The sequence below is a fragment of the Aotus nancymaae genome, unplaced genomic scaffold, assembly GCF_030222135.1.
Source record: "Aotus nancymaae isolate 86718 unplaced genomic scaffold, 86718_ANA_hifiasm-v0.15.2.pri h1tg000010l, whole genome shotgun sequence".
NCBI lineage: Eukaryota > Metazoa > Chordata > Mammalia > Primates > Aotidae > Aotus > Aotus nancymaae.
The window spans coordinates 37,965,712-37,979,150 of NW_026988421.1; the positions used below are offsets into that span (position 1 = coordinate 37,965,712).

The 13,439-nt window shown below is 39.1% G+C and overlaps 1 protein-coding gene across 3 annotated transcripts in view; it reads left to right on the forward strand.

Moving 5' to 3' along the window:
* The window catches only part of IDE (insulin degrading enzyme), a 119,627-nt gene that overhangs the window by 39,214 nt on the left and 66,974 nt on the right, over positions 1-13,439 (forward strand). For all 3 annotated transcript variants that reach the window (XM_012454779.3, XM_012454780.3, XM_064374117.1), the window contains 3 exons: positions 1,407-1,591; positions 2,858-3,065; positions 6,871-7,040. In XM_012454779.3, coding sequence (XP_012310202.1) covers positions 1,407-1,591; positions 2,858-3,065; positions 6,871-7,040 — 563 coding nt within the window. Of the gene's footprint in view, positions 1-1,406; positions 1,592-2,857; positions 3,066-6,870; positions 7,041-13,439 lie in introns of those variants that run through there.

Genomic DNA, 13,439 nt, shown 5'->3' on the forward strand with positions numbered 1-13,439 from the left:
ATTATATACTGGCAGTATATTAACCTGCCAGTAGTAGCAGTTTCTTTCTTTTTTTTTTTTTTGGTCTATTAAGCAGTCTCCAGTACAGACAAAAGTAACATCTACCCTACTCTCAAAAAACATGCATACCCTGGACTCTGGAAAGTCCCTTCACTGCACTAATACCAACCAAAATCCCTACAGGATTCTGTGTACTGATAGTCCTTTCCCATCACTGTAATCTAGCCTTTCTAGAGAAGAAGGAAGACTGTCGGGGGGGCCGGGCGTGGTGGCTTATGCCTGGAATCCAAGCACTTTGGAGGCCAAGGCAGGCGGATCACCTGAGTTTGGGAGTTCAAGACCAGCCTGACCAACATGGTGAAACCCCGTCTTTAAAAAAAAAAAAAAAAAAAAAGACTGTTGGAGGAAGCCCTTTGTAAGACAGTTTTTCTGACATCTCTGTTAAGATTGCTAGACTTTTCCTGCTCTGGCATTCAGCTCTTCGGCAGATTACAAAAATTACTTAGGGTCCTTCCAACTTTTTGTTTGTTTGTTTTATGTCCTTGTTATTGCTACCGTCCTAGGACAGCATGGATCTCTTATTTTATATTAGGACTTCACAAGATTGTTCCTCACTGGGGGTTGTTCCCCATGTTTTGACCATGTGTATATCAGACCTGCGAGTTCCAGATCTACCCTATCTTTCAATATCATCAATTTCAGCAGTGTTTGGGCTGACCGAGTAATAGTTCTTACACAACATCTCACCTTACTCTAGCAGATACCTCTGAAATAGTGTGAAAGAAAACTCTTATTCTAGGCTGGGCAGAGTGACTCACACTTGTAATCCTAGCACATTGGGAGGCTGAGGTAGACAGATGGCTTGAGCTCAGGAGTTCAAGACTGTGTTGTAACATGTCGAAACCCCATCTCTACAAAATATACAAAAAATTAACCGGGTGTAGTGGTGCGTGCTTGTAGTCTCAGCTGCTTGGAGGGGCTGAGGTGGGAGGATGAGGTCCGCTTGAGGCCAGGAGGTTGAGATCTGCAGTGAGCCAAAATCACGCTACTGCATACAAGCTTGGGTGTCAAAGTAAGACCCTGTCTTGAAACAAAACAAAAACAAAAACTCTATTCTAGTTCTGCATACAGATTAACACATGGTCTAACCTACCATGTCTCAAATCCATATCCATGTGCTCTTTTAGATATAAAAATGGCTCCATGAAAACAATTTTGGTAGCATTTCTCTGAAAAAATGAGGGGTAAGAGGCAGGAAAGCAATGACTGCATCCTGTAGAGTGGCTATAAAAGGTTTCCTCCAGCATCAAAATCTGATGATGTATTTTATGGGTTTGCTTGATGTTATTCTTTGTCCTTAAAAAAAAAAGTTACAATCCAACAATTAATAATATTTTTCTTTTCAGTTTCCAAAAAAAGACTTACAGCAAAATGAATAATCCAGCCATCAAGAGAATAGGAAATCACATTACCAAGTCTCCTGAAGACAAGCGAGAATATCGAGGACTAGAGCTGGCCAATGGTATCAAAGTACTTCTTATCAGCGATCCCACCACGGATAAGTCATCTGCAGCACTTGATGTGCACATAGGTACAATTTAAAATTATGAATTAAGCTTTGTTTAGTTTCATTGACCTAATGTTGACATTTATTACAGAACTTTCCATACATGTCTAAATACTCAGTAGTTACTGGTTCCATGTACCTTATTTTACACCAGAACCCTCTTAAAGCTATTGGTAACCTACAGTTGACTCAGTCAAATAATCTTACATTTCCTAAGGACATCTTATTAGCTTCCCACCTAAGATGACCTAGCAGCAAAATTCATTCCTATCCTTTACAGGAACAGTTCTGATTTTTTCCACCTTGGTACATTTAATATCATATTTCTTTTTTTGGTGGGGGGAGGGGAAGGGGTCTGGCTCTGTCGCCAGGCTGGAGTGCAGTGGCGCGATCTTGGCTCACTGCGACCTCCACTTCCGGGTTCAAGTGATTCTCCTGCTTCAGCCTCCTGAGTAGCTGGAACTATAGGCGTACACTACCACCCCCGCTAATTTTTGTATTTTTAGTAGAGATGGGATTTTGCCATGTAGGCCAGGCTGGACTAGAACTCCTGACCTCAGGTGATCTGCCCACCTCGACCTCCTAAAGTGCTGGGATTACAGGTGTGAGCCACTGTGCCCTGCCGAGTTGTTTGTTATGTATGTGTACAGTTAGTGGAACAGTGTTTGTTTTTGTCCTCTTTGAAAAGCTTTTATTTAACTTAGTGGCATTTTAGAACTGAGGAAATAAGGTAATATTGAACAAATAATTACTCCCTACCATAATGCTTTGGACTACCAGAGTGCTTTGCAAATGTCATCTGATTTGTACTTACATGGCCCTCTAAGATGTCTATATATTGAAGCAATTGAGGCAGGACAGGTAAAGTATTGTGCTTAACATTTCACAGCTAGAGAGCTGGTAACCCTCAAACGCATGCTGTTAGCACTGTGCTGTAGGGTCTTCTGCAATGAAACCATGATGAGAAAATTTTAGCTCTTAAAACTGTGATTCCAGCTCTTTCTTCCTCTCTAGCACGTGGGGAAACTAATGTTCAGAGACACTAAGTAACCTGCCCAAGGTTACCAACTAATTAATGTCAAGAGCAGGCACTAGAAACCAGTCTTCTGACTTACCTTCCGACTTACAAGTCTTCTGATTTACCTTCTAAATAATACCATTTTGGGTAGCGTGTGCTTAACTTTCTGATTATATGGTTGAAGTTGTCATGCTAACAAGAACTACAAATCATCTCTGCTTACTAGCTTTCAACATAAAACAATGATTTATTATATGTGTTTTCTCTTTCAGGTTCATTGTCAGATCCTCCAAATATTGCTGGCTTAAGTCATTTTTGTGAACATATGCTTTTTTTGGGAACAAAGAAATATCCTAAAGAAAATGAATACAGCCAGTTTCTCAGTGAGCATGCAGGAAGTTCAAATGCCTTTACTAGTGGAGAGCATACCAATTACTATTTTGATGTTTCTCATGAACACCTAGAAGGTGCCCTAGACAGGTAATGCTGAATACCCTATGAATTATCCAACTTTGTGTACTTACCACATTAATAATAATTATTATTATTTCTACAGAGATGGCTTCATAGCTTTATAGTTTAACAAAAGGTGGCTGGGCATGGTGGCTCATGCCTGTAATCCCAGCACTTTGGGAGGCCGACGTGGGTCGATCACAAGGTCAGGAGATCGAGACCATCCTGGCCAACATGGTCAAACCCCATCTGTACTAAAAATACAAAAATTAGCTGGGCATGGTGGCGCATGGCTGTAATCCCAGCTACTCAGGAGGCTGAGGCAGGAGAATCGCTTGAACCAGGGAGTCGGAGGTTGCATTGAGCTGAGATTGTGTCACTGCATTTGCTCCAGCCTGGGCAACAGAGTGAGACTCCATCTCAAACAAAAAAAAAAAACCAACAAAAACAAACAAAAAATAACAACAACAACAACAACAAAATGTATTTTAACCAGTGTTTTTTCCTGTGTTTTCTGAAAAAGAAAAAATAAGTGATGTCATATATTTACTTTGTGGTAAAGGAATTATGATGGCATGACTTTAAATGAGCCTGCAGGGCTACAAAATATTTTATTGATGTATAGACTTCTCAGGAGACCTTTCTATTCTAACTGGTGTTACATATAAAGCATGTGATGAAGACTAACTTGTGGTAGTGTCACTGATCTCTTTTCAGACATACTTCTGTTTCAGAATGCTAAACATTAAATATTCTCTCCTCCCTCAGTTCCTTGCTTCTCAAGGATGCTTAGTAGATACAGAATGTTTTGACCTGCTGTTTCAACCCTGGGGATATTTCAAAAGTATTTGCTGGAGCAAGCTCCAGTAGGCCAATTTAATTTCTTGGTCTTTTTTTTTTTTTTTTTTTTTTTTGAGATGAAATCTCACTCTGTCACTAGGCTGGAGTGCAGTGGCACGATCTCGGCTCACCTGTCTTAGCCCCCTGAGTAGCTGGGACTATACAGGTGCACGCCACCATGCCCAGCTAATTTTTGTATTCTTAGTAGAGATGGGGTTTCACCATGTTGGCCAGGATGGTCTCGATCTCTTGACCTCGTGATCTGCCCACCTCAGCCTCCCAAAGTGCTGGGATTATAGGCTTGAGCCACCTTGGCCGGAGTACGTGCATGCGTGTGTGTGTGTGTGTGTGTGTGTGTGTGTGTGTATAACATTTTTTTGTTTTTGTTTTTTGAGACAGAGTTTCGCTCTTCCCAGGCGTGTGTGTGTGTGTGTGTGTGTGTGTGTATATAAAATTTTTTTTTCAATAAAAATCAATAAAGCAAAAAAAAAACCCCAAAAAAAACCCAAAAAACAAAAACAAACAAAAAAAACTTTTGTTTTCTTTTGAGACAGAGTTTCGCTCTTATTGCCCAGGCCCGTGTGTGTGTGTGTGTGTGTGTGTGTGTGTGCGCGCGCAAAATATTTTTTTTCTTTTGAGACAGAGTTTCTCTCTTGTTGCCCAGGCTGGAGTGCAGTGGCATGATTTCGGCTCACCTCACCTTGACCTATGCCGCCTGAGTTGAAGCGGTTCTCCTGCCTCAGCCTCCCAAGTAGCTGGGATTACAGACATGTACCATTACACCCAGCTGATTTTATGTTTTTAGTAGAGATGGGGTTTCACCATGTTGGTCAGGCTGGTCTCAAACTCCTGACCTCAGGTGATCCACCCACCTTAGCCTCCCAAAGTGCTGGGATTACAGGTGTGAGCCACCACGCCCAGCTTTGGTCAATTTTTTATACAGCTAACAATTTCTAATTTTTTTGTTACGTCAGTGATTTGATTCATTATTTGAAGTACAACTTATCCTTGGTGAATTTTTGTAGTTTTCTTTCTTTTTTTTTTTTGGAGATGGAGTCTCGCTCTTGTCACCCAGGCTGGAGTGCAGTGGCGTGATCTTGGCTCACTGCAACCTCTGTCTCCTGGGTTCAAGCAATTCTCCTGCCTCCGCCTCCTGAGTAGCCGGGATTACAGACACGCTCCACCACTGGCTAAGTTTTGTATTTTTTAATAAAGTTGAGGTTTTACCATGTTGGTCATCTGGTCTCGAACTCCTGACCTTGTGATCTGCCCACCTCAGCCTTCCAAAGTGCTGCGATTACAGGTGTGAGCCACCATGCCTGGCCCAAATTTTAATAGTTTCTGTGATGTCAAGGTGTAATTCAGCAACTTTTTGATGGATCTATAATGAAACTTGACTTTGTAGTTTTAGTCATTGTCAGCTTTATTTGCTTACTTTTAATAATAGTCATATTTTTGAATAAACATTATCAAGGCAAGGGCATAGGTTTACGATATGTGCTGGGTCAAAGTAGTCTGTTTCCTACTTATTCTATCTTATGTTTCAGTCTTTAGGCAGCAGCTTTGAGGGGTAATCATCTTTTATATATATTCCCAGAAGACTTCCATTAATGAGTTCTCTGGGATCATACACTGAATTTCATTTCCTGCTTTACAAATGCTTCAGCAGATGTTTATATAATAGATCTCTGTGTGATGGAGGATGTCTGTTACTTGGCCCACACTAAAAATCCACTTGTATAAGAGGATCATTTTAAAAACTTGATTATACTATGTCATAACATGGCTCTTTATCTGGGCCTATCCAGCTTTGGTATATAGCTATTAGACATTTTTCTCAGCCTGGAGATATTGAGGTAGGTAAAAGATGTTACATGTCCAGAAATTCTCTGTTTCCATACATCCTTGATTATAGACTCCAGATAGAGTTTTTTCTTGGATTGTTATGTGAAGAGTACTTAGCACAGTATCATATTCACTTATGCACTTAAAATAAATAGCATGTAATGATAACGGCTTCTGTGACAGCTGGGCTGTGAGGTGTAGTAACTGAGATGTTTATACACCCAAGAGTCCCTTAGGCCCACTGGATAAAGAAGTCCTGTCAGAGCCTCTGCTCTTAGCTTCATCTGAATCAAGTCTTATTCTATAAAATGGAATGTAAAGTTTCTTAAGAATTACTACAGGAATCATGAGTTAAATTCAACCTGATAGAGAAGAGTTAATTTATTAGCTGTAAGTATCTTAGTTAAACTTTGGTACTGTTATTAAAGAATAGCTTCAAGAAAGGCATAGTGGTTACTTATGTTAAAGTTACATTCCATGTTATTTGTTGAATCACTGCTTATTAAAAATTTATAGACTGTTTCTCTTATGAGTTCATGAAAGCCCATAATCATGGCTTAGACAAACTATGTCAAACCTCACATTTTTCACTGCATTGTTTTTTCCTACTAATTCAAGTTTTTCTATGTAAGAAGAAATATTCAAATTGAGCCTTTTAACAGTAGATCACTCATTTGTCCTAAGGTGCCTGAGTCTTAGTGAAATTGCACCTAAAACTGTAAATTTAAGATTTGCCTAGAAACTATGATCTGCCTTTTTCTTTCTTTCTCTTTCTTTCTTTTTTTTTTTTTTGAGAAGTAGCCACATATAAAAAGTTTTTATACACATGCCAAATTAAAAATTTTAAATAGATTGCTGCTGTCTCCACAATCTGCCTTTTTCGGTGTTAATTTTTAAATATTTTGCTAGTTTTTTATCATCTCTGGAGTAGATTGACTCCTCTGCATTTACCTCTGTTCAATATTGGATTTTTCTTCTGTTACATGGCACTTATTTTATATTCCTTTTTTCTTAGTAGCAATGGCAGTTTTGTTTCTGATTCTGTAGAATTTACATTTCCTACCTAATAAGTTTCAAAAATATTTTTAAAAGGCCATTCTTTTAAAATGACATCTTTCAAATTGTTAATTATGTTTCATACCCTTAGGTTTGCACAGTTTTTTCTATGCCCCTTGTTCGATGAAAGTTGCAAGGACAGAGAGGTGAATGCAGTTGATTCAGAACATGAGAAGAATGTGATGAACGATGCCTGGAGACTGTTTCAATTGGAAAAAGCTACAGGGAATCCTAAACACCCCTTCAGTAAATTTGGGACAGGTTTGTCAACAGTTGCTTTCCTTGACCTCATTTAAACCCATGGCCACTGCATGGTATTATATTTTATATATATATAAAATATATTTATGTGTTTATTTATGTGTACAACCCATGGCATATACAGTTTGTAGCGTATTTTACGCTTTAGGATAGATTTCAAAATTCCACATATCTACTTACATCCTGTTCAAATAGGGTTCTAAATGTTTTTATTTATTTATTTTTTTGAGATAGAGTCTGGAGTGCAGTGGAGCAATCTCAGCTTACTGCAACCTCCACCTCCCAGGTTCAAGTGATTCTCCTGCCTCCGCCTCCCGAGTAGTTTACAGGCACCCACCACCATGCGCAGCTAATTTTTGTATTTTTAGTAGTGATGGGTTTTCGCCATGTTGGTCAGACTGGTCTTGAACTCCTGACCTCAGGTGATCCACCTGCCTCAGCCTCCCAAAATGCTGGGATTACAGGTGTGAGCCCCACCACACCCTGGCCTAGGATTCTAAATGTTTAAGGAGCAGAGCAGTTAGAGTTGTGAATAGATATTAACCAGCATGCCAAATGGAGAAGATAATAGATTCTCTTGTTCTGAAGCTTACCTTCCAAAGTTCTTTTTTTTTTTTTTTTTGAGACAGAATTTCAGTCTTGTTGCCCAGGCTGGAGTGCAATGGTGCGATCTTGGCTCACCGCAACCTCTGCCTCCCGGGTTCAAGTGATTCTCCTGCCTCGGCCTCTCGAGTAGCTGAGATTACAGGCATGTGCCACCATGTCTGGCTAATTTTGTGTTTTTAGTAGAAATAGGGTTTCTCCATGTCAGGCTGGTCATGAACTCCTGACTTCAGGTGATCCACTGAGCCTCCCAAACTACTGGGATTATAGTTATAACCCACCATGCCTAGGCCAAAGTACTTTTTTTTGTAAAGGCTCACTGTAGGATTGTTGAATCCACTTGTCCTCATTGCGTCCACTTCTGTTAATCCAGATGTATAGTATCTGCTATGGGGATAGCTCTGTAGGAGATAGGACAGTGTAGAAGACACACAAGATCCCTGCTCTAAAAATGCTACAATTTCCTAGGGGGAGATAAGAAACGGGGATAACAGGGAGTAGAATAAGGTAAATGTGGAGACTCTTGACTTTATAATTGTACCTTTTTCTTTATTCAATTTTTTCATTAAAAGTACTTGTTTAAATATTTAAACAGTACAAAGGCATTTAAAGTAAAAATAAAAACAAACACAAAGGGTATCTTTTCTTTATCTATTCCTGCCAGTCCCACTCACCAGATGTAATCATTGTTAACAGATTGCTATACTTTTATCTTTTTCTTGCTTTTTTGTTTTTTCCTTTATTTTTATTTATTTATTTATTTATTTTATGATTGCTATACTTTTAAAATACTGTTTTTGGTATTATAAAAGTATACAGGAATGATAATAAGTTAGTGTGCTTAGAAATTGATGCTTAAAAATTAACTTCTTTATTATGAGAACATGCTTATTTTATAAATTAGTTTGGGAACTTCTTTTTTTTTTTTTCCCCTGAGACGGAGTTTCGCTCTTATTACCCAGGCTGGAGTGCAATGGCGTGATCTCGGCTCACCGCAACCTCCGCCTCCTGGGTTCAGGCAATTCTCCTGCCTCAGCCTCCTGAGTAGCTGGGATTACAGGCACGCACCACCATGCCCAGCTAATTTTTTTTTGTATTAGTAGAGACGGGGTTTCACCATGTTGACCAGGATGGTCTCGATCTCTTGACCTCGTGATCCACCCGCCTCGGCCTCCCAAAGTGCTGGGATTACAGGCTTGAGCCACCGCGCCCGGCCGGGAACTTCTTAAAACCATAAAGACAACTTAAAGTTTGGTTATTATACTAACATATCCAACAGCAGTTAGAGAAATTAACATAGCTTTACAGAATAAGGAGTTTTCAAAAAAATTATACTTTGAAGCAGTGATATTGTATTCTTTAGAACTGTAGTACTTGGCACTCAATATTAGCATCATTGCCAAGATGAATAGTGTGGTTCTTAGAATGTCTACATAAATGCTAATTTTTTGAAAAGTGATTTTTGTGGAGAGCGTCAGCATACATGATATGTCAATAAGGGAATGTGAGTTTTAAAAAACAAATTTCAGGCCAGTCATAGTGGCTCATGCCTGTAATTGCAACACTTTGGAAGGCCAAGGTGGGAGGATTTCTTGAGTTCAGGAGTTTGAGACCAGCCTGGACAACATAGTAAGACACTGTATCTACAATAAAATAAAATAATTAGCCAGGCATGGTGGTGTGTGCCTGTAGTCCCAGCTACTTGGGAGGCAGAGGATGGCTTGAACCAAGGAGGCTGACTGCAGTGAGCCACAGTTGAGCCACTGCACTCCAGCCTAAGAGACAGTGAGACCTTGTTAAAAAAAAAAAGTGTTGTTTTTTTTCCCCAAAATCATTACATTCAAATGATTATTTGTTCTTTAAACTAGTCCCTTTGGTATGTTAGATACTTATGCAAACAATGCTGCTATTGTGTAGAACATGTTGGAACTCCTCTTTGGGAATTGTCTTCTTTTAAATAGCTTCCCTGGTAACACGTTATAATCAGCATAATCAGAAAGCAGTTACACATTTTCCAGAAATAAATCCAGTGAATAAGGTGAGTAATGTCACTTCTGGTCACAAACAAGGAATATTTTTTCTTTTTCTTTTTTTTTTCTCTAGAGATGGAGTCTCACTATGTTGACCAGGCTGGTCTTGAACTCCTGGCCTCAAGTGATCTTTCTGTCTCAGCCTCCCAAAGTACTGGGATTACATGCATGAGCCACCATGCCTGGCCACAGGAACAATGTTAAATGTTCTACAGGAGGATTTCAGGAATGATGGGTAAAGAGATACATTGCATGGCCTATCTATATGGGTGAAGTTTCAGGGCATATTTCTTTTTATAGCCTGACAAAGCTAGGCAGTTAGCAAAGTACAAGGTAATATAAACAGCTGAGAAACAAGTGAGCCAGATTCAATACACAGTAAAGAAAACGTGATATAAGTAATGCAAATGTCAAGTTACCTTCTGATTTTAGAATTATAAAATTAAGTTGAATTTTATGGAGTAGAAGGTCTATGCATTTTTAAGGTTACAGGTACACTTGAAAATTTGGTGAAAGCTGGATGCTCTCATCCCAGATATTATGCATATATAAAACTTTGCAAAAGTGATCCTTGAAGTATAGGATCCTTGTCAGAAATTCATGCTAATTTACGTAGATTGCTTTGACCTCATATATTTTTGTGAATGTGGGCCACTTGTTCATCTTGGGTTTTTTTTTTTTTGAGACAGTCTTGCTTTGTCGCCCAGGCTGGAGTGCAGTATGGTGATCTTGGCTCACTGCAACCTCCACCTCTCAGGTTCAAGCTATTTTCCTGCCTCACCCCCTCAAGTAGCTATAGGTACCTGTATGTCCAGCTAATTTTTGCATTTTTGGTAGAGACAGGGTTTCACCATGTTAGCCAGGTTGGTCTCGAACTCCTGACCTCAAGTGATGCACCTCAGCCTCCCAAAGTTCTGGGATTACAGGCGTGAGCCACCACGCCTGGCCTCAACAAGGGATTATGATTTCAAATAATAATACCAGGAAAAGGTATGTATTTCTGAATGAATAAAAACCACACATTGTATTATCTATTTTAAGAAAACTTCACAGTAAGATGTTTGTCCTTTACAGTTATTTTTCATGCTTCAGAAATAGTATAGTGACTTTCAAACTCTTTTGTGTATAACTCATAGTAAGAAGCACTTTTTATTTAGCAATTCAGAGTACATATATGTGTTCGTGTAAGCAGCTGAAACAGTTTTGTCAAACATTATTTTACATCATGAGATGTAGTCTGGCACTTTCTGTTATATTCTGTTTTTTTCCTACAGAAACTCTGATCTGCTTATTTAATTACAGTATAATGGGTCCTGACCCACAGTTTTAGTAGTCCAAAGTGATAGACGATAGACTCAGAGCACTGGATAAAACACAGCACTCATCCATGAACAAAAATAAACCACCACAACAAAAACTTTTAAGCTGATTAAAAACTGTTGTCAAACATCGTGATTGATGGTGGTTTCAAAGGATTTCTGTTGAAAAAGCAAGGATACCCACTATCACTTTTATTTGGCTGTACTTATTTGTATTAATCATTGCAGTAAGTCAAGGGGGAAAATGTGATTATAGAGATGGAAAGGAAGTACAACAAAACCTATTTCCTTATTTCCATATGGTATGATTGCCTCCATAAAAAACTGAAAAAAATCTTCAGATCAGTCATTAAAAATAAGTCAACAAGGTTTCCAAAAAGAAGAGACACACTAAAATTGCTTTCTTGTATCAATAATCAATTACAGGAAAATGCTGGGGTAAAAATTATTTCATTCTCAATATTTAACAAAGCTGTAAAGTATTCAAAAATAAATCCAATAAAAGAGGTGCAAGAAATATATAATGGATATAAAAGAATGCCTACATGGGGAGGTGTATCATGTACATGAATGGTTAAACTCTGTATAACACATATGTAAATACTGCCCAAATGTCTCTAAATTCAATGCAATGCCAGTTGAAAGTCCTATAAATTTTTTTGAGAAATTTTATAATCTCATTATAAAATTAATAAGAGAGTAAAAGGCCAAGAATAGCTAAGATAATTTTGAAAAACAAGGAAACCAACTTCTACCAGGTACCAAGACTTATTATAAAGTGCTAGTTGTTATATTGGTAGAATTGATGCAGGGTTGCATGAAGATACCAGTAGAACAGATTATAGGCCACGTAAACATATCCACAAACATATGGAAACTTGATATAAGGCAGAGGTACATTACAATGAATGAGAATAATATAGTTCTTTCTCAGGACTTTATATGTAAACTTTCTGTAGACTACAGGCACGTGCCACTGAGCCTAGTTCTCTACCACTTTTGTTTGTTTGTTTTTGTAGCTATTATAAATGGGATTGCTTTCTTGATTTTTTTTTTTTTTTTTTCTCAGATTTTTCACTGTTGGCATTTAGAAATGCTACTGATTTTTGTATCCTGCAACTTTACTGAATCATTTATCAGTTCTAACACATGTTTTTGGTAGAGTCTTTAGGTTTTTCTAAATATAAGATTATGTTGTCTGCAAACAATGACAGTTTGACTTCTTTCTTTCCATGTTGGATGCCCTTTCTATCTTTCCCTTGTCTAATGGCTCTGGCTAGGACTTCCAGTATTATGCTGTATAAAGTGGTAAAAGTGGGCATGCTTGTCGTCTTCTGGATCTTTAAGCAAAGGCTTTTAGTTTTTCTCTGCTCCATAGGATGTTAGCTATGAGTTTGTCATATATGTCCTTTATTGTTTTAACATATGTTCCTTCTGTACCCAGTGTGTTGAGAATGTTTACCACGAAGGGATGTTGAATTTTATCAAATGCCTTTTTCGGCTTCTGTTGAAATGATCATATGGTGTTTGTCCTTGATTCTGTTATTGTGATGTATCATATTTTTCTTTTGTTTTGCTTTGAGACGGAGTCTCACTCTCTTGTCCAGGCTGGAGGGCAGTGGTGCGATCTTATTGCAACCTCCGCCTCCCGGGTTTGAGTGATTCTCCTGCCTCAGCCTCCCGAGTAGCTGGGATTACAGGCACATGCCTGGCTAATTTTTGGGTTTTTTTTTTTTTGAGATGGAGTCTTGCTCTATTGCCCAGACTGGAGTACAGTGGCTCTATTTTGGCTTTCTGCAACCTCTGGACCTCAGGTGATCCACCCGCCTTGGCCTCCCCAAGTGCTGGGATCACAGGCGTGAGCCACTGCTCCTGGCCTAATTTTTGTTATTTTTAGTAGAAACTGGGTTTTACTACATTGGCCAGGCTGGTCCCGAACTCCTGATCTCAAGTGCCTGCCTCAGCCTCCCGAAGTGTTGAGATTACAGGCGTGAGCCATCACACCTAGCCCTGTGATGTTTTGTGTTTATTGATTTGTACGCATCACACTTTCGCCCAGCTAGAGTACAGTGGTGCCATCTCGGCTCACTGCAACCTCCACCTTCTTCATTCAAGCAACTCTCCTGCCTTAGCCTCTCGAGAAGCTGGGATTACGGGTGCCCACCACCATGTCCAGCTAATTTTTTTTTTTTTGAGATGGAGTTTTGCTCTTTTTTTGCCCAGGCTGGAGTGCAATGGCACAATCTTGGCTCACTGCAACCTCTGCCTCCCAGGTTCAAGAGATTCTCCTGCCTCAGCCTCCCAAGTAGCGGGATTACAGGTGCCCGCCACCATGCCCAGCTAATTTATGAACGATATTTTTAATATGTTATTGAATTCAGTTGGTGTCCACTTCAGCTTTTTCTCTTCATTATTCACATATGCCTTTAGTATCATAGTACCTGATA